This window comes from Gavia stellata, chromosome 4 (genome assembly GCF_030936135.1).
Source record: "Gavia stellata isolate bGavSte3 chromosome 4, bGavSte3.hap2, whole genome shotgun sequence".
Classification (NCBI taxonomy): Eukaryota; Metazoa; Chordata; class Aves; order Gaviiformes; family Gaviidae; genus Gavia; species Gavia stellata.
The window spans coordinates 45,918,530-45,938,698 of record NC_082597.1 but is presented as its reverse complement, the minus strand read 5'-3'; the positions used below and the strand labels follow the sequence as shown (position 1 = coordinate 45,938,698).

General features: G+C 34.6%; 1 protein-coding gene across 2 annotated transcripts in view; it reads right to left on the bottom strand.

The window, feature by feature from the left end:
* Positions 1 to 20,169, bottom strand: part of METTL25 (methyltransferase like 25) — a 64,646-nt gene that overhangs the window by 16,813 nt on the left and 27,664 nt on the right. For both annotated transcript variants that reach the window (XM_059816612.1, XM_059816613.1), the window contains exons 6-9: positions 6,539 to 6,633; positions 4,007 to 4,036; positions 2,815 to 2,888; positions 252 to 345 (exon numbers count right to left, since the gene is read on the bottom strand). In XM_059816612.1, coding sequence (XP_059672595.1) covers positions 252 to 345; positions 2,815 to 2,888; positions 4,007 to 4,036; positions 6,539 to 6,633 — 293 coding nt within the window. The remainder of the gene's footprint in view (positions 1 to 251; positions 346 to 2,814; positions 2,889 to 4,006; positions 4,037 to 6,538; positions 6,634 to 20,169) is intronic.

The following is a 20,169-nucleotide window of genomic DNA, read 5'->3' as shown; positions in this document are numbered from 1 at the left end:
ATCTTTTCAAGACTTTATACATGGAAATCTATTTCCAAAAAATATGAGAGACCCCAACTTTGATAGGGTTTTTTTTAAAAACATAAAAATAAGCATGGATTGGGTTTATTAATATTAATAAAAATGAGAATACTTTATACAGCAATATACAAACTAAATCAACTCAATGGCTTAAACATTGCATTACAGTGCTGATTTCAAGAGCTTACATGGATATAAGGATTTCATGCAGTCTCTGTGTAGTGACTCACCTTTGAATCATCCAGTTCCAGCTTTTTCAGAGACTTTCTGACATAATCTATGAAGGAGGATGATTTGGAGAAAATTTTTCCAACATGTCGATCACTGCAAGTACAGCACTGAGATGCAGGCTTTTATATATCCAACAACAGAAATTTACACATTTTTAATTCATTTCAATTAAATTTTTAATTCAGGAGAACTAAATCAGCTACTACTGCCAAGTCAATAACAATTTTCCTTTCTGCCCCTTTTACTTAAAACAAAAGAAGCTAGCTAATACTTGAAGAAATTTCTAGATACGGCAACTGTACAATTGTACTATGGTTATAGTACAGTTATTATTTTACCTAAAAATTGGAGAGTTAAATGTTTCTTTTTAATTTCTCCCTAATATTATTTCCCTGTATGAATGACAAAATTCTTATTTCTGCTGACAGGTATTTCCTTCTATACTTCTGTAATACTTCTATAATTTACTATAATGCTGCTGTAATTTATTTACCATCAAGCACTGGACTGAGCAAATGCCAAGTTGGAGTAAAATTTCACTTTCACTTACTACCTTGTGTTCTTACCCTTGCAATTTTTATTTCACTGAGTGATGCCAAAGTTTTCTCCTGTTTACAACTCAATGGCCTACTTTTGAAGCCAGCCAAAAATGTGGGTTGTTTCAAAAAACATGTTAAAATAATGCACGAAAACTTAAAAAACATATAGGAAGACTGAATCCTAACAGGTCACTTACATTTGTTCTCTTCTCTGTGTTTAAAGTATCTTGGAGAAATAACACGCAAAATTTTTGTTAGTCTGAATTTGTTTTCTTGACTCTGTCTTAACTTAATTCCTCTTCCAGCTGTGCAGTGTAGGAGTTACATTTTCAGCTACAGTAGCTGTTTGTGAGTATTCAATTACTTAAGAGGAAATACACTTCCCCCTCATGAAATACTAAATAGAAATGTCTTAGTTTAAAACTTTTTCCCCTCTTTATTCTTAGTAAAACGCCTTTCTCCTTATTTAAGGATCAGGATTAACATTTACGGAGGTCAACAGACTTTACCCAGTGGCAGTTCTAATGCTGCTTAGCTGGCAGGGATCCCCACTCACTGAGAATCAACAGTCACATTTACTTTTAAAGAAAGAATTAATATCTGCAGCCATATTTAATATTCAGATGCACTTAAACATTCAGGCTGATGCAGTCTGAAAATGCTGTTACGTCATTCTTTGGAAGACGGGCATCTGCCCTCCTAAGCACAAGCTACAGGGGGAAAGCTATTGTCTGGGTCTGGCTGGGATGGAGCTAACGTCACAGCAGCGCTTGTAGTGCTGTGCTTTGGATTTGTGACTAAAACAGTGCTGGTAACACACCAATGTTTCAGCTCTTGCCAAACAGCGATTGCACAGCATCAAGGCCTTCTCTGTTTCTCCCTCTGGCCCCCAGGGAGTAGGCTGGGGGTGCACAAGATGTACTGGGGACATGGTTGGGACAGCTGACCCAAATGGACCACAGGGATAGTCCACACCATGCAACATCATGCTTAGCAATGAAACTGGGGAGTGGTGTGTGTGAGGGAGTCTTTCCAAGGTTCCCATTGCTTTTATTTCGAAAGTATGATCTCAATTACTGCTTCCAAATTATGCTTCCTTTAACAAATGAAACATATTATCATCTGTCTCACACTTTTTCTTTTTTTTACAATTTAGTAGCCATGGTTTTATGTGTTATATTTTACGTAATTTCAAAATAAAATAAATGCATTTCTTCTTTCAGGAGTTTGACCTTCTGAAGGGTAAGCTGTCTGGCTCTACATTTAGCAAAAGATTTGGGGGTATCTGCATTAGCACTTATTTTAGATCAGGAGTATACTTCTGAAGTGAATTTTCTGGTTTTGCCCACCTCCCATGCCTTGGTTCGCACTGTGGAATAGGATCAGAGCTCAAAAAATGGATTATTTTCAAATTAAATTAAACTGGAATATGTGCTTCTGGGTGTGCTCCAAGTGCTAACAGACATACATCCCACAGAATTAGATACAATCTAATCCAACTACAACTCCAGAAGAGAGTAGAATGCAGATGTCAGGTCCTCAGCACCAGCTCTCCAAATCCCGTCCTACGAGGGTGCAGCACTTGCTAGTGTAAGCATAGGCAGTAAGTAGCTCTTTACAGCCATGCTGGCCATTGGGCTTTCAGCAGTTTTCTCAGGACAAATAGAAATGTCTTTTTGTCTTCTGCAGTATTAAAGCTGCCACGACCTCTGCATAACAGGGTAGCCCAGGACTGGGTTGACTTTTTAGTGAATTTGCTGTCAGTTCTCTACAGAAGATATGTTTTACACATGTATCCAGTACCAAAAAGGACCTGTTTCAGCTATGGGTAAAGGAAGGGCAATACACTTGTGACGTGGATTTAGGATGAACAAACGTATCCTGCATTTTAATAACAATATGTATATACAGTCTGGTAAGACTGATTCTTACACCCTTCTTCTAAGAAATACTTTCTCTACAGAAAAGAGGTGGAAGAGAATCAGAACTTTGGTTCATATTCTGTGAATTCAGAGCTTCCTACCTTTTGGTGACACCATAAATTTCTTCTATAATAACCTGAAGAACAGCTCGATAAAACAATGATTCTGTAGGCAGCTGCAAGAAATTTTACAACAGCAAGGATTTAAAATTGGCATTGAAATTAAGATCAGAGTAACAAAACCAGTATTGGCTTCCTTAACTACTTATTGGCTTGTATTCTTTACAATCAGTCATAACAGGTTTAAGAGGACAATTTACTAATGTTCTTGCATCCAGTTAAAATTACGTTTTTGGGTCAGATTCTAACATAACCATGAATGCAAGAAAAAAAAAGAAATCCAAACCCTGGAGTTCAAAGGTTGGCAGAGGGAAAAAGAACAGAGGAAAAATGTATTGATCATGATCCAAATTCTACTATACAAAATAAATATAACAATTTACCAAAGCTGTTTTAAAGACAAAGGGAGTAATGCCCTAGCTGAATCATCATACACTGTAGCCTGCACCATGCAGAAAGTACTATGCTCATAAAACCAGAATACACTGGAAACGTCATAACTTTGTATGTGAAAGATCTGTTTGCATGAAAATAGTTATTGCTTGCCAATTAAAAATTCATGGCAAAATGCATTTACAGTAAAAGACTACTGGGATCAGTGGGCTTACATATGGAAAGAAGAGGTGTCTCAGCCATGCCTTTTAAATATTTGCACAGTTGGTGTCCACCATCCCTGAAAGGATAACTTGCACAACAATAATTCAAAGTATTCACAGGGAAAAAAATATACAGGGATTAAAAATGAGAATTATGATGTTTCTAACAGGTTCAAGTTTTTGTCATAACAATTTCTATTTTCCCATTAGTTGATAAAACACTGGGATAGAGTGATCCAAACCAGGGATATTAGAAGGACATTTGTACTGAATTTATGTATTAGCTGAAAGATATCGAAAGAAGTTAAGATGGGTAGTTTAATGTCTTAAATTTTAAGCTGTGCTTTTTTTTCCAGACTTTTAATTGTCAGAAGAAAACAGATTCACTAAGTACAATCACAGCAATAAAAATACGATTTCATGATGACACATGCTATCTACCAAGATTTGATATAGCGTATGCTAGTATTTTAGATTCCAGAAATGCAGAAGTTCAATAAAAGGTCATGGATTAAAAGCATTCAAGGGGGAAAACCAGATTTTATCTTAGAACGGCTAAAATAAACAATATTACTTACCATTTGGCCAGCTGCAACTCGCTCCAAAGCCTTTAAGAGTGAAGGAATTAAATTGCTGGTATGTTTATTCTTTATCAGAACATTTTATAAACACATTGTATAAAAGTCAGAGGAGACGACATTTTAAAAGATTAATGGTGTGACATAACACGAGCTTGCACGCTTTGAAGTGTTAATACCTTTAGGGACTCATAATCAGCTCACTCCTGTTATTTTAGTTTATTTATAGGAGAAGCAATGACAACCAACTGTATGGAAATAGATGCATGCAAAATTTGTTTGTTTTTCTTAGTTTTGTAAAAGAATTTCAGAGGATTACTTTCTGTGAAAGTGCTAAGAAGAAATGCATTTTTCCTGAGTCTGCTCCTACCAAAATACAAATAATTTACTTTGCATATTCAACTATATAAAAATAAATAGGAGTTCAATGTACAATGTCTTTAAACGCTTTTGGTCCCTAGTATTCAGATGAATTGAACTTCTGTATGTAAAGCTAAATAAAATAAAAATTTCAGAGGGACTGCAGTTAAAATGCTGCGCATTATCTTTTACTAGATTCTTCATACCATAAATCCTGATGCAGGTGTGAAAGTACTTGATTTTTATGATGTATAGTGACAAAGAATAACAAATAATTAGAAGCGTGGAATATTTTTCCACAGTTGAAACGATACTGTGCCTATAAAAATTTCAGACAAGTATTAAAGATTGTAGTAGAAATGAAGACAAAATTTCAGTAAATTATCTGACACTACAACAAATTATGTAGCAAACCAAAAATGCCTCACCACTTACAGTGATCATCACCTTTAGTCCCCAAACTCCACTACAGTAAATAAGACCGCTTGTCTCTGAATAACCCACTTCTCCTTCTCCTGGTTTTAGACTGTTCTTCAAACACGGTCCAAGTAGTTGCAGTTCTTCTGTTCATGGCTTTGGCCAACTATCAGGTTTGACTTCTGCTGTATAAGCTATAGCTCTCATATCAGCATATATCTGCTGCTGCTGCTTAGAAGATAGATGTGGGTTCTAACATGTATTCTAAGGGTCTGAAACTGAAACTCTCATTCACAACCTTTGGCCCTTGGCACTTTAACCAATTTGAATGACATGTAATAATGAACATCAGCAATAATGCTGAGTGTCATTGCTCAGCAGACTCAGTTTCTCCTAGCCAGCCATTACCCCTAGGAAGATGGGTGCATAGCTGCACTGCTGTCTCCCTTGTACCTCCTAGAAGGCAAGGAAAATTCTAGTCATGAAAAATACATAGAGAGAATTACAAACATAATAACAGTAGAAGTATCTAGTGACACAGGAGAACTCTTTGCCTTTTGTGAATGTTTAAACAAAAAAAGTTTTTAACTGCCAAATTTCTGTGATTTCTGTGAAATCTAAAATAGATATATCTGGCACGACCTGTACTGTCTCTTGGGGGTCATTTGCTTACAAAATTTATCTTCCTACCATTGTTGAAGAACAGCCCAAACCTTTCCTTTCCAAAAGAAATGGAATGGGAAAGGAAATAGCTAATGTGTCAGATGAGGAAGAATTAGTATCGTATGACACTGACAAGAAAAAGAGAAAAGGCAAATCCCTTTTAGAAAGCACTTGTGATAAGTTTTACAGCAACATCTCTAAAAGGAACATTATTTTCGTGTACCTTGCCAAGGGTAACACATTTAAGCCTTATGAATACTAAACAACTGTCCTCCTATACCTCCTCCTGATAGCATTTAATCACCATGTTAGTTCAAGTTTACATAAGCTTGATACATTAGCCTATACTGAGTCTTTAGTCTGCACTGTTCTCTGTAACAGAGGTACAGAGCTAGCAGCAGAGGCTAGCCAGAACCTGATGTGATTCATCTTGATACCAGAAATTAACAATTAATAGAGGAAAGGAATAGTTGTCTTCTAACTGAAACAGTGGTCGAAATTTTCAATACATATTTGTTTTTTCAAATTAGACAACAGTTCATCATCCTGTCTTGATGAGGTTAGGGCTTTAAAAGCACTTCATCTCTCGGTGCAATGTTAAAGAGATGTTTCCAGTCTCTTAAGCCACATGGATTTTAGAGCTCTTCTAGTTTTTGGAATGGGTGGGTTTGTTTAGGTTTTAAACAGTCAGAACATTCAATATTGTGAATCATGAAGGTGTTGGGGGAGTTACTGATTGCAATCCTTCTACAATTACCTTGTTCCCCCCTAAGTCCTTGGCCAGGAACTATTACCCTGAGGGGTTACCTTGTTTAGGTTTCAACAAAGGTTTAGCCTTTCTGTCCACTCTTAAAATAAATTTCTGTCAATGCTCATTTTTTCATGCCTTCAGCAAGTATAAAATACATAAAGCTGGAAGGTCAATACTATTTTTTTTTTAGATATAATTCATCATGCTTACAACATTAATGATGTTATTCTGTAGAGTCTTGGATTAAAGTCATGGCTCTACGATTAGAAGCCAAAAACATTGACTCCTATAACATCTGGATAAAGCTCTTAGTAGGAAAAAGAAAAGGAGGGGAATCATACCAGGCATGCTGACATTCTAGCATTGCGACCACAGCAGCAGCCTTTGTCCTTCAAGTACTGACACATGGGAAATCCCCACACTTCCTCTGGGCAATCTGCAAAATGGAGAAAAAAAAAATAGGCACAGCTTTCATGGGCTATTTTTCTCTTACTTACAGGATAGACAATGTATTGAGCAACCTGAACAGTAGTTAATGATAACAGAAACACTTAACTGTTCTAGTCCAGTACCAAAAAAATGTGGTAGTGTTATAAAAAATGTATTTTCCCCATAACGGATGTTTTTGGTTTATGCTGAATTTCTGATAACTTCACATTTTCCAAAACGATTTTCAGCAAGTGTCTTTTATGAAAATCCACAGAAAAAACATTCCAAGGGACAAGAGAAGAGTTTGCAAATACTCATGGCACCCCATGCCATGCCATGCCATCACAAGATGTAAGCCAGGCAGTCGTTCAATGTAGCAGGACTTCAGTATCACTCTCATTGGGTTCTTCTTCTATCATAAACATCTTTTAAACATCACACAGAACAATGTGTATTTGTTTATTTCAGTTCTGAAGGCCCCTGCTTTGCTGCAAGGCAGAATGTTTGTTTTCCAGAAAAGAGCAGCTGCAAAGGCTCTTGCTGTTTCTTCATAACACCAAGAAGCATTTGCATCACAATCTGTGCTCAGCTTGTTTCAGTATCATTAATATTTTGAATAACAACACAATTCTTCATGCTTAACACTCATGCATATCTAGGAAAACTAAAGTACGGAGATTACTTTATAGATGTTCATAATACTCAGTTTTAAATGTAGACGAACTCTACAATGTTTTGAATGTTCATTAGCACATTTGTCAACTGATTTTTTAGAATGCTGGATAAGAATTACTACTTTCTTTAAAAAACAAAACAATTTGGCTAGGATCCTGGCTTTATAGCATAGAAAGATGACTTGGGCATATTTAAAGATAAATCCATGTAACAGGGTTCAAAAAAGGACAACAGAAAAATGACTCTTCAAATTTACTAAAAGTCTGGGATACAAACAGATAAGTAGAACTCATTTTGTGAAAGTTAAGCAAAGAAAAAGGGGAAATAGGAAACCGTAAAGGATACAACCCTCCTTCCCACAGCAAAAGCCCTCAGTTTTCTAGCAGTAGTCCCCAGTCTTTGCTGATCTCTAGAGAGTAGCAGCAAGCAGGAAATCTTCTGCAGGCAACCTCACACTTTGCTCTCCTTTTAGCCCTGAGAAATGTCAGAGGCTTTTACAGAATGTCTACTGGTTTGAGGATCACAATTTAAGAAGAGGAGGTTAGTTCTGGATAATTAACATAGGAGAAAGTAAGTTCCTTTAGACATAAAGATGAAATTTGACAAAGCAGATTGCAACAGGTTTCAGCACTAGGTATGTACTAAGAATTTGTAAGTGCCCCATGACAAGATATAAAATATTAATTAACTTCAAGTCTAATTATTGAGTACATAGAATAGAACTGAGTATTTCTACTACAGGGATGGTAATAAGAACTTATTAAATATTTTTTTTTTGCAAAGGAAACAATGACTGCCATGGTTCCTATTGTTTGATTCACACTAATAAGTCTTTCTAATACATATGTTAAAATATTTCAAAATAAAAGTTTCCAAACTGAGTTAGAAAGATAAAATCATTGATCTTTTCAAGTTATCCCTTCTAATTTACACCCTGTCCTCTAGGCAAACTAATAATCCATGCAAGTTAAAGGTGCTACCCGCTGAGCTACAATCTCAGCATTAGTGCACTTTACTCAGGTGTAATTCTGAAGAATTTATGACACCTTTAAAATAGATAATCAGGCAAAGCACCATCTTCATTTAAATTAATGAAATTTAAATTTAAATGAAACTGTAAAGTAAGAGAAAAAGAGGGAAACTAATGCTCTTAGAACTTTTTGTGTGTATCCAAAGTTGACCACATATCTATAATATTGCCTTGAGTTCTATTTATTTTTCCATATCCAGTCCACTCTTAAGCACACTGCTGATTAAAACAAAATAAATTTTTAGGATGAATATATTGCTACAAAGTACATACATTTATCAGCTACATTTTAAAACCCTAGAAATTCTATTAATGCCTGCAGCTATTTTCAGATATACTTAATACTCTACAGCTCATTAATTACCATATTGTGCGTCTATCTGACAACACAGCAGCTGTTCTAAACTGTATAAATGCCCAAAAACACTCAAGCAACATTTTAAGTATGAGTATTCTATGGAAGATTTCACAGCAAACAGGTCAAATGTTCAATAGCACATGAAGCAATCATTTTATAATTCAATATAGAGGAGCCAATCAGACAGAATTCTGCTTCCCATGAGAAGTTAACAAAATGGGCAATTCTACGTAGTCATTTGATGAGCTGAATTGAAGCTATGCTGGAGTATAATCCTAGACCCTATTAGTTAAATAGCTATTACTTTACCTCTAAGCTAACTTCTTAAAAGGACTAGATCACACATTTAATAAAACAAATTGCTACAAATATTGCACCAAAATAAATCATTGTAAAAAAAGCCAGTAATTCTGTTACGTTCTAGAACAAAACCTATAAACCACACTATAACTTTAATGTGAATCACTTACAGAGGAAGAGAACATAGGAAACATGACAGAGTTAAAACAGCATCATGATCAACATGAAAAGTTGTATCCTAGTTCAGCTTTGTGGAACAGGATAGTTCACTGGAAACCTACACAAATAAAATACTGATTAAGGCAGTTTGAAGATACTTGCTGTTATTTTTCACTGTCCTCATAAATGGGATACATCCAGTCGAAGTGAGAAAACATACTCAGCAAAATCACCCAGTTACACGTAGCAGGGTAAGACAAAGCATAGATTACACAGAAGCATATAATGCTGAATAAAAAAGAACAATTCCAGCCATTAGCCACAGAACAATTTCCTATTATTCCCCTCTGACTGAATTTAGTAACATTCATAGTTTCATGTACGAGTTGTTTAAATGCGTATGTTTAAACAAACTAATTCTGTCCTCACCATTCTTTTTTGACAGTAAAGCACATTTTTCTGATAGCCATAACATCTCCTCTCCTAGAAAAAGATTTTAATAGGAACTTTCCAAATTTTCACCACTTGTTTCCATTACAATTTTGTTCATCTCTTTTGAAAAACAAAGGAACTTTATGGATCCTAAAAGATAGGTGGGAGAATCCTTTTAAATATTCACATACTTTGAGCAATCCCTCAATAGATTTACTAACTCTTCTTGTGACCACAGGGATGTCTCATGACTAACTTCAGCGGCTAATTTCTCACTCCTCTAACAGGCAGAAATGCTATATGGAGAAGCTATCTTGACTTTGGTTTATTATATGCTTCAAATCCTGTAGAGGAGATTAATACTTTGGGAAACAAGTGCAAATACATCCAGATGCCAGCCACAACTGAAAAATATTCATAGATTTTTTCACTCAACACTGTCTAGCAAAGGAGAATACAAAGCCTCAGGTCTATATTGGTAAAACATTTTAAATTTGAGTAGATTTAAAGTATCATACTTCATCATCAACTGAACAAGACTAAATTTTCCATAAAGTATGTCAGATTATCTTTCCACTTCTTCTAGGAACCCAATACTACTATTGTTTTTTAATATTTTGTCAGAATGAAGTTCTTATTTCTTAACTTAGTCCTGGAAGTCATACGTTATTTCCTGTCCTCTAATTATTTAGACCTTTTTGTAAGACCTTCAGTAAATTGCTCTTAAGTTTGGTAGAAGAATTGGACTTCCATTTTTTGTAACTTTTGTAATACTGCAATAGTAGCAGCATATACCATTTGGAACACCTGTACTATTTGGAACTTTGTAAAGGATTTTCTCCCTTTCTATTTAACTTACAAATGAAAAAAATGGCAATACATATGGACATCTGGTACACTGAAAATATTATACCGGGTAGTAAAAAAGTATAAATCACAAAAAATACATATTTATAATTAGATCAACTACAGCTTCCCTCAGCATGATTTAGTTCTGTCTGTATACAGAGAAAGGCTTCAGGCAAGTCTTATTGTTGTTACCATCCTATTCACAGATCCATTAAGACTCTTGGCTGTCTCAGCAGTGTTTCAAGGAAATTTTTTAAGAGAGTTGTTTATCTAACAAAACAATTAAGTGTAGCTAGGAGACAGGATTTCCAAATTACAGAACACTGAATGTTTTTTATTTATGCTTCCTTTTTTGGTAGTTATAGAAAAAATATCTGGCAGTAGAAGTAAGATGAAAGGATTTTACTGGCTAATCCTTCAGTATGTGCACAGAGGTTTCCAAGAAAGTTCAAGAGAATGGGACAAGCTTCTCCACTACCTTTAATATTAGGCCTTTCATAGTTCTTCTACTCTAAGTAAGATACTATAATTTCTAGTGTGTTAAAATTCAAAATTTACTTTGCACAGCTTTATGGCACTATATAGTTTCTATGAAACAACTCTACAATTACCTGAAAGGGGGTTGCAGAGAGGTGGGTGTTGGTCTCTTCTCCCAAGCGACTAGTGACAGGACAAGAGGAAATAGCCTCAAGTTGCCTCAAGGCGGGGTTTAGGCTGGATATTAGGAAAAATTTCTTTACTGAGAGAGTGGTGAAGCATTGGAACAGGCTGCTCAGGGAGGTGGTGGAGTCACCATCCCTGGAGGTGTTCAAGGAATGTGTGGACGTGGCATTGCGGACATGGTGGGCATGGTGGTGTTGGGTTGATGGTTGGACTTGATGATCTTACAGGTCTTTTCCAACCTTAATGATTCTGTGATTCTGTGAACAGGACCAACAGGTTTTATTGCTACTAGACAAATAAGCTTAACTAGGGTTCCATGTAGTCTTGCAGTTTCTTGTTTATCTTCCTTTGCTCACTTTTCATGAAAATGTATTTGCATTTATGCTTCTCATCTTTTTACTTTCTTGCAATTCCCAACTGTTCCAAACTGCAGTTCCCAATATAGCAACTAATTTGTTATGTTTTCTGCTTTACCTTTTGGAAGAGATAGCTTTATTGAGATAAGGTATTGAACACTATTTGTTAAACTCATCCTGGCAGAAATAAACCAAAATTTTGTCACGAAACAATGCCCACCCCAATGGTTAATGGATAATTTATTAAAAAAAAAAAAAAATAAAATCAGGGGTTTGTTTCACTTTTGTGGTACGGTATAGATGATTACAATGTCTGTTTTGAAATTCTTCATCTGCTCTTTAAAAATAAAGTAACACAAATAAATAAGTTATTAAAAATGGCTAAGTACTATATAAAATAGAGGATTCTGATTTTCTGGAAATGCACTTTATCTTTCTATTTTATTTTTAAGATTTTAAGATTTCCTTGTATATACACAATGACAACAGGAGAGATTTATTTTCTAGTAATGAAGTTCATCAAATTGCAAATAGCATGTGGCAAAGAGAAGGCAGAAATATCCTTTTAGTGTACAGGCTGAAGTTCCCACTCTACTCATTGTATTTTGTTTAAGAAATCATATTCTCCTTAGAAACACAAGCATTGCTTATTTCATTCCTAAAGTTTATCTTTACTTAGGCAATTTATTATTGAAATGTTGCGAAACACCAGTCTCTTGAAGTGTTTCAGCATGAGAACATAACTTCAAGAGAAAGAGAGCTTATTCTAATTTAGTACAGTTATGCTGATTGTACACCCACAGCTATTGCCGTATGAAACCACACAATAGTTTTTAGCGACAGATATCTTAAACTCCCTTTAAAAATTAGCATTAAGACTGAAGTCAGTTTCTGTATTGAACTTCACCTATCATTTTTTGCCATTTATTTTAATACAGAAATGTATTAATGATTGGAAATGATAATATTAAAATGTAACATTAAGATTTTGAAATGTATTTCTAAATGGTATAAGTATTATTAGTAGTTCCTAATAATACCATTCAGTGAGTTATCACTGCAGTATAATCTTGTTAGTTCTAAATGCTTAAATATATCTTTGTCTCTTCCCACTTAAAAACTGCATTGGATAAAAACACCTACATCTACATTTATTTATGAAGTATTATCAGTATCAGTCCATGTAAAATATTGCATGTAGCAATGTAATCCGTTAATGTAGAAGTACTCCTAAGAGAACTTAAATTTCCTTTTTAGATTTTCTTATTTTTTTTTAATTACATAAAACCAGTCACATCTCCTACTCATTTTATGTTATTTTGATATTAACATCTATTTCAGCTGATTCCTTCCTGAAGTCTTAGTGTCTCGTCTTTGTCCATCCTCACAGTCTGTACCCCCAATTTCTAAATTCCACTACAGTGGAATTTGAATAATTTCCCAATTTGCCTCTCTACTTCAGTGTATGATATAGATTTTTAAGATGCTTAATTCCCACTGATTCATGGAGCTGTTTTTCAAAGGTTTTATTGATTTTTTTTTTTCATTTTCTCAATTTCAAAGCACAAGAAACCTGGAGTTCAGATACTTATTAATTAACTTCAGTTGCATTTTTGTACTTCACATCCAATACACTTGAGTGTCTATGATCTCCTTCTGTGCTTATGAAAAGAAAAAAAAAAAGATGAAAATAAAAGAAATACAAGACTATGTGAAGGCTCCATTTTGAACCACTCCTGGGCAGCAAGAGAATACTCAAGGCAGAAATAAAAGGAGTGCAAATTGTACAGAAAAAGCACAACTGCCTGAAGATAAGACACAGCTGTCAGTGTCAGGTAGTTGTACAAGGACTGCCAAGGACATTGAAAAATCTCTGTATTAATCATATACTTGTTGGCCAACAATGCTTTGGGATTCTCGCCAAAGACAAGTAGATAAGGGTAACATGACATGGCACCTAAAACATGTACATGGCTGAATCCGCAAGGCTGGCACTAAGATCTGCTCTTCAGCTATTTAATTCAAAGAGCAATATCTGAGAGATAATAGCCATAGGAGTCATGTCTTTGCTTGGGTAGTTCCTGACATATTGATGGTCAAGATAAGATAAAAAATTATTCCCTTTCCCCTTGTTCCTGATTATCCCCTGTCCCATTATTCCTACTTCAGTATTTGAAGGTGTTTGTTAGAAAATCAATGCATCCTTAAGAGTGTATGGTAAATGGTCAAATTGCATCTTTACCCATATAAGAAGCTGTGATTTAAAAAGCCTTGGGAGGATCTCCTTCTGTCTAACTAGACCCTCCCTTCTTCCAAAGAATACAGCCAGCATTCCTAGAAGTGTAAAACTAAAGAAAAAAAGATAATAACAGGGCACGTTTGAGAACTGTAAATGGCATTATAAATGTAAATCCATTTCCTTTCTTCTCTTTAATTTTTTGTTCTCTTTTTTTTTAATTAATCAGATTCTTTAAAAATATTCTTATTAAAAAGTTCTTTGTAGAGAAAGGAATTTTTTTATCTATTACTCTGAACGCAGTAACACATGATTAATAATAGAAACATATTACTGAAAAATACAAGGAAACCTAGAAGGGCAACACCAAGTGAAAGATTAATAAATGGTTACTGATAGTTTTATGTCAGTACTGGCATTTCAGTAGGGACCACAATAAGGTAGGGAGGGACCCTCATTCTTCTTGACTCTTGGAAGGCCTTTAATGACTTACAATCCAGACAAATCAGAGAAGCAGAGTGAGGATGGAGATGACAAGCTCAATCTCAAAAGTAGCTCATAGAAGAAGAAGCCTGATCTCCCAGGAGAAAACAGAGTTCATTCTAGTACTACCAACAAACCCATGGACTGCCATAAAAATTGAGGTTAGTAGCTGTGGCAGGAAATTAAAATAAATTCTTTGCTAACACTATATTAAAATATTGCTTTTTAGACCTGTTACCTAATTCTAGGAAGTTAGCACTAGTCATAGTAAAAATCAACAACAGAAACATGAAACTCCAACTCAAACACCCAGTGAATAAGAAATAAATATGGCATATATATAGTGTATCAAATACTATGCCATTTACACTTATATGATGATTCAAAAGACAGTAGTCGTTTTCCAAACACCTCAACCAAAATATTTACTAGCAAACAGAACATTAAATTCTGGTACTCAAAATTGTAAATATAATACTAAAAATTTTACATTTTTGCAAAGTGCTAATTACTACCACACTAACTGGAAAGGAAAATGACCTCTAATTTTTAAGTTAAATCACCTGGAAAAAATCTCATCTTTACTGGTAAACATGGTAAATGTATAAACTCTCTTTAGTGCAAAAATAAAATTGAATTATAGGATACAAAATCCATAAACTGCCCTAAAAATGAATAAGCTAAAGGAAGAATATTTTTCTATAAACTATACAGCGATCAAATATTTTTCTCAATTTTTTTATGTATAAAAAAATATTTTTGTAGACTGGACACTGGAATATTCTGCAGTTGCTTTTAATAAACTCCAAACAAAAGGGAGAAGAATTTCAACACTGGCAAAGGCTGCTTTATACACTAGACTTGTCTACATCTTTCACTCAGAGAAAACTCCCACTGAAGCCAATTACTGCCTTTACATACTACCAGACATCTCTCATAGCACTCAGTTAGCAAGGTGTGACACAAATTTTAAAAAGCAAAAGAATTTATATCCTAAATCAGACAAATCCCATTTGCAAAGTCAGAGAAAGAAGTATAACATATGCATAGATACAATATGTAGCTATCCTTACATATCTTTTAATGTAACCTACTTCTAATTCTCCTCATCCCAGTCGTCATTAGCTGGCAAATGTATGTCTTGTCTTAGTGGAAATAGGTCTTCTGTAATAAACATGAGATATGCCTATGTAAGAACTGTAGGAGTGGATATACCATTATTATAATACATGAGAAGTCTTCTGCACAACAAACCCTGTAACATCCAAGTTGGAATTAACACTCAAAGGTCACACTGTACATTAGATTTTTCTCACCAAGGCCCTGAAATTGCAATACTCAGTGCAGAATATTATGCTTAAAAGGAACCCTGCTGAAGTCAGTCAAATACTACAAATTGTTTAGCCTACTCATATGCTGTAGACTGACCGATTAGAACATGTACAATTGTATATTTATGTTGACATTGTGCTACAAAGATGTGTAAAAAAGCAATATCCTAAGACTTATAAAAATCAACTGTCATCACTAAAACTGTGGAAGATATATTAAATGACTTCGCAGTAACTATATATCAGAATAGGAAAAAGTTTTCTGAAGTTCTGTATTTGAAAACGGCCTTTGCTTTCAAAAGAAAGCTTTTTCTGTCATTTCAGTTTGAAAGATATTTTCTATTTGTTCTCCCTCATCAAATACAACAATGTGTTTATTTGCCTAGTTTGGTATAAAATGCATAATGTAAGAGATTTTATGTTGAAACAATCCATTTTTTTCTGTTTCAAAAAGGTAAATAGACAATTATTTGATACTTTATTTTTTCAAAATACTATTACATTCCTGCAGATGTTACTGAAATAAGTGGTATATTGAACATGTGTAGTTCATAATTTTCATGATTAAATTTCTTCGACCTTTTGGAGATATTTGAGTGTCTACAAATCTCTTATAAATAGATAGTAGTTATAGGACTACCATTGTGATAAAGCTATAAAGGATTGCTCAAGAAAACAAATCGTGGAAGAAAAGCTAAATGCAGTCCTGCTTCATAGAAGGAACTCATCAGATGAAATACTTAAAATTGAAGGATCCCTAGAAGAAGTTGTAGAAAAACAGAAGTTGTAAACAGCAAAAAATTGCCAAGGCCATATGGCATTCATCCAAAAACTAAGACCAGGATGAAATTGCCAAACTGCAGTGTGCAACTTCTTGATTACAACTCTTTGGCTCTAGAGATCCGAAAAGCAGGTAATGATGTAATATTAATGCTTATGAAGGGCTCAAGGGAAGGTCGAGGGAGCTTCCAAACAGGAAGCCTCACATTTATATGGAGAGGAAGTACTTTAAAGAATAGTCATTGGATAGATGAGCAAATATAACATATTTGGGAAGAGTCAATATGACTTTCTTAAAGGGAAGTCATATCTCACAAATATATTGGAATTTTTTTTTAAGGCTTCAAGTAACACTTAGGCAAGAAAGAGAGTGAATTTCCAAATGGCATTCACCAAGGCCATTAGAGAAACTACCAAAACACAGAACAAGATAAAAAGTATTCCTATGGGCAAGTAACTGGCAGAAACAAAGGATGGGACTAAAACATAATTTTTCACAGAGGGCAGAGATCACCAGCAGAAGCCTGTGGAGACTTGTGCTGAACAGGTTGTTGATCAAATTCATAAACGATCTGAAAAAGCTAATGAAGAGTAGGACAAAGTTTGCTGATGATCCTAGACATAATAAAAAATAGAGCCATTTCTAATAAAAATTAGAGATGAAATGGCATATAAAATTTGATGTAGATGAAAGTGATTCAAATTGGGAAAAATATTAACTTTAAACATTCAAAGAATGGCTTTGAACTGAGACCTGACAGTTCGATGAAAAGATCAGCTGAGTACAAAGAAAAGGATAAAAAACTATTACGAATTATTAAGGAAAAAACCTGAAAATACTATTATGCTACTGTACAAATCGATGCTGCACCTGAATCATGAATACTGTGTTTGGATTTGTTTTTCTCACCTCTGATAACAAGTAATACCATCCAAAAAGGTGCAGAGAAGAGAAATAGGATTGTCACAAGTAAGAAACATTTTAATAACAGGAGCAAGTACTAGGAAAAAAGCTGTAAAAGCTGTAAAACAGATAATGGGGGAATGAAAAAATCTGTGAAATCATGAATGGAATGGAGAAAATAAATAGGGACAGATGTGTACTGGCTTTTACACCCAAATCTAAGGGGTATGAAAAAGAAACATGCAGGTAGTGGCCCTAAAACAATTAGAAGGAAATGCTCCTTCATACAACAAGCAGTTGATTTCTTACTGTGGCATGCTATAGATGCTAAAAGTTTACATATGTTCAAAAGTAATCTGAAGGATTCAAGGAATAAAAATCCATCAAGGGCTATTTAATGCCAATATATCACTTTGTTCCAAGAAGCTCATGACCCAAAACATGCTGGAAGCATGAGAGGGTATTTGGAGGAAGCATTGCTATGGACTCCCTATGATTTTATACTCTTATATACATGCGTGTTATTGGCCTCTATGGAAGATAAGATACTGGAATAGAGGAACCTTTGATGTTAACAAATTGCATGATTTCCACGTCTCTGTTATGGAGGCTGAAGCCAGGGCTGTATGTTTATTCTGTATCTTCATTCTATTTTTTATCAAAACATTATTTTATATAAAAATTAATTAGTGTTTAATATATTGATGCCACATCTGTCAAAAAAAGGCCTGAGAATGTGATATAAGCAATGTAGTCATTCAAACTATACTCTCAGGTCTACCGATGTAGCAGACAGAGTGTGAAAGCAAGCTAATTCATTAACATATGAAATTGTACTTTGATAGCAAAGCAAAGAATTACAGATATTCATTACCTGTAGAAATGAAGACAGAAAGAAGTGCATAAAATTCTCAGCTATTTCAAGTATTTAAGAATCTTGAAAAACTCAACTAAAGATGTTTCTAATATAACATCATGAATATGATGAAAGTTTGATGCTTATTTTAAAGTTGGGATTATCTCAGTGGATTTATGCCAACTTAAACTAATCGAAGATCTGTTTCATAGTGTGTTTCAATCATAAAAATAACATGGAAATTATGTCACTCAACTTTTTCATTCCTTTAATAAATCCATTAATACTAATGAAATTACAACAAATCTGTATTCAAAAGTGTTAAGTTTGGATCATAACCAAGGGACAATTATTTGTCTTTAGTGATTCTGAAATCCTTGAGGATTCATGTTACAAAGTGATACCAAAATCTTGCATGCATTTTCCAGTACTAGGACAAAGACCGAGTAATTATTGAGTAAAGATTATTTAATAAGTAATTCCAAACAATGATAGAAAATTCTCAACAGCATCTTCTGAGATTGTAATTAAATGGAATTAAATTTTGTTTTTCCTTCCCCTGAGTTTTTTCAGTGGAAAGTAATCTTTATCACACTCCTCAAAAACCTTCACGCACAGCCTACTTTGTCTCTTTGAATGCACTGCCAAACTCAGTCAAGGCAGTACTGAAACACAAATAACCCAGCTTGTTTTAGGTCTTCCATGGCATCTATATTCCATGACATAGTAGCATCTCAGTCATCTCAGTATCTCAGGATTCCAAAGAAAGGAGAGGAACTACTTAAACTGCCTTTTTCCTTCATGGGAAAGACTAAATCTTCCTTTGCCAAAGACTTCACAGTTCCTTGAGTTTGTATTTTTCCTAAAAATCCTATCACTAAATGGGATTTTGCTGGGGGGAGCGGGGGTGAAGAAAAATGTTCTTCCATTGCAGGAAATAGAATCAGTTGTCATTGAAATTATTTTCAAACCCCAAACCTAGAGTATGCTTTAGTTACTGTGCATTATAGAAACCTTGGCTTTCTCAATTATAATCTCTTACCATGTACACACACATAAATGTAAGGTAGTTTCAGGCTTTAATACATTTTTGCTACATTTATTCATGAAAAATACTTCAATAACTTAAATAGGTAATGCTGTCATTTAACATCTGTAAAACTTACCTAGTTAATATTTTTTCAAGTTTCATATTTTTTCGGGATCAATTTTGATAGAAAACATCTGGGTTTTAGTGACTAGTTAGCTCTGTCACAAATTCATGAAAATGTGCTCTGTGCAGCAATATCTAAAGATGCCTTGGAAAGGAAATCAAGCTTTTTGATCTTTTGCTTGGAAGTGTTTTCCTGTGTTGCCATGGTATCAGTGATAGCTATTTTAAGACATTGGCTGTGGAATAGCTTTGACAATATACCTAGGCAACACATAAATCATCTGTACTCTAATACTTCTAAAACAGTGACTGAGCTTTCCATATTTCAGTGGAACAGAATGATATAAAGGCATTATGCTTGTGTACGGAATCCTTTAGAAAATTCAGTTTTGAAGTTGTCGTCCACTGAACCCACCTTATTCAAAACCTCTTCAGTTTTCACAAATCTGATAAAATTCTGTATGTGAATTTTGACCACCCTTTGCAACCCTTTTGGTTCCCTGAATTATGTTCACTAGCTTTTAAGTTAGACCATAACAAGATGTAGCCAAAGTTTATATTTATATAACTTGAGAGTCCAAGCTTCTTACACTTCTGTAAAAGTTTTGCTGACTTCTTCCAGAGTGCCTTATTGACAAGCTACTCTTCACAGCTTCCAGGATGGCTCTAGAACTCCTCTGCCCAGCATATATCTTATTCTTCCTAGAGCAGTGACCTGGCATTGGAAATCCTTACAAAAGCTGGAGTTCACAATTTGCTGTACTTGAGCTAACCTCAGAAAGTGTTTCTATCAGAAAGCTATCATTGAAACTACCTATACAACTACACCTATGTCTTATTTCAAATTGTGAAATACTTACTTACAAGTAGCTCCTTATCAATAGTAATGTTCATGTGCTTTTTCCTCAAAACAGAGAACATCAGACTGAAGAATTTCACTGCTTTCTAGACCAGTGCTGATGTGTTTGGTGGTATGGA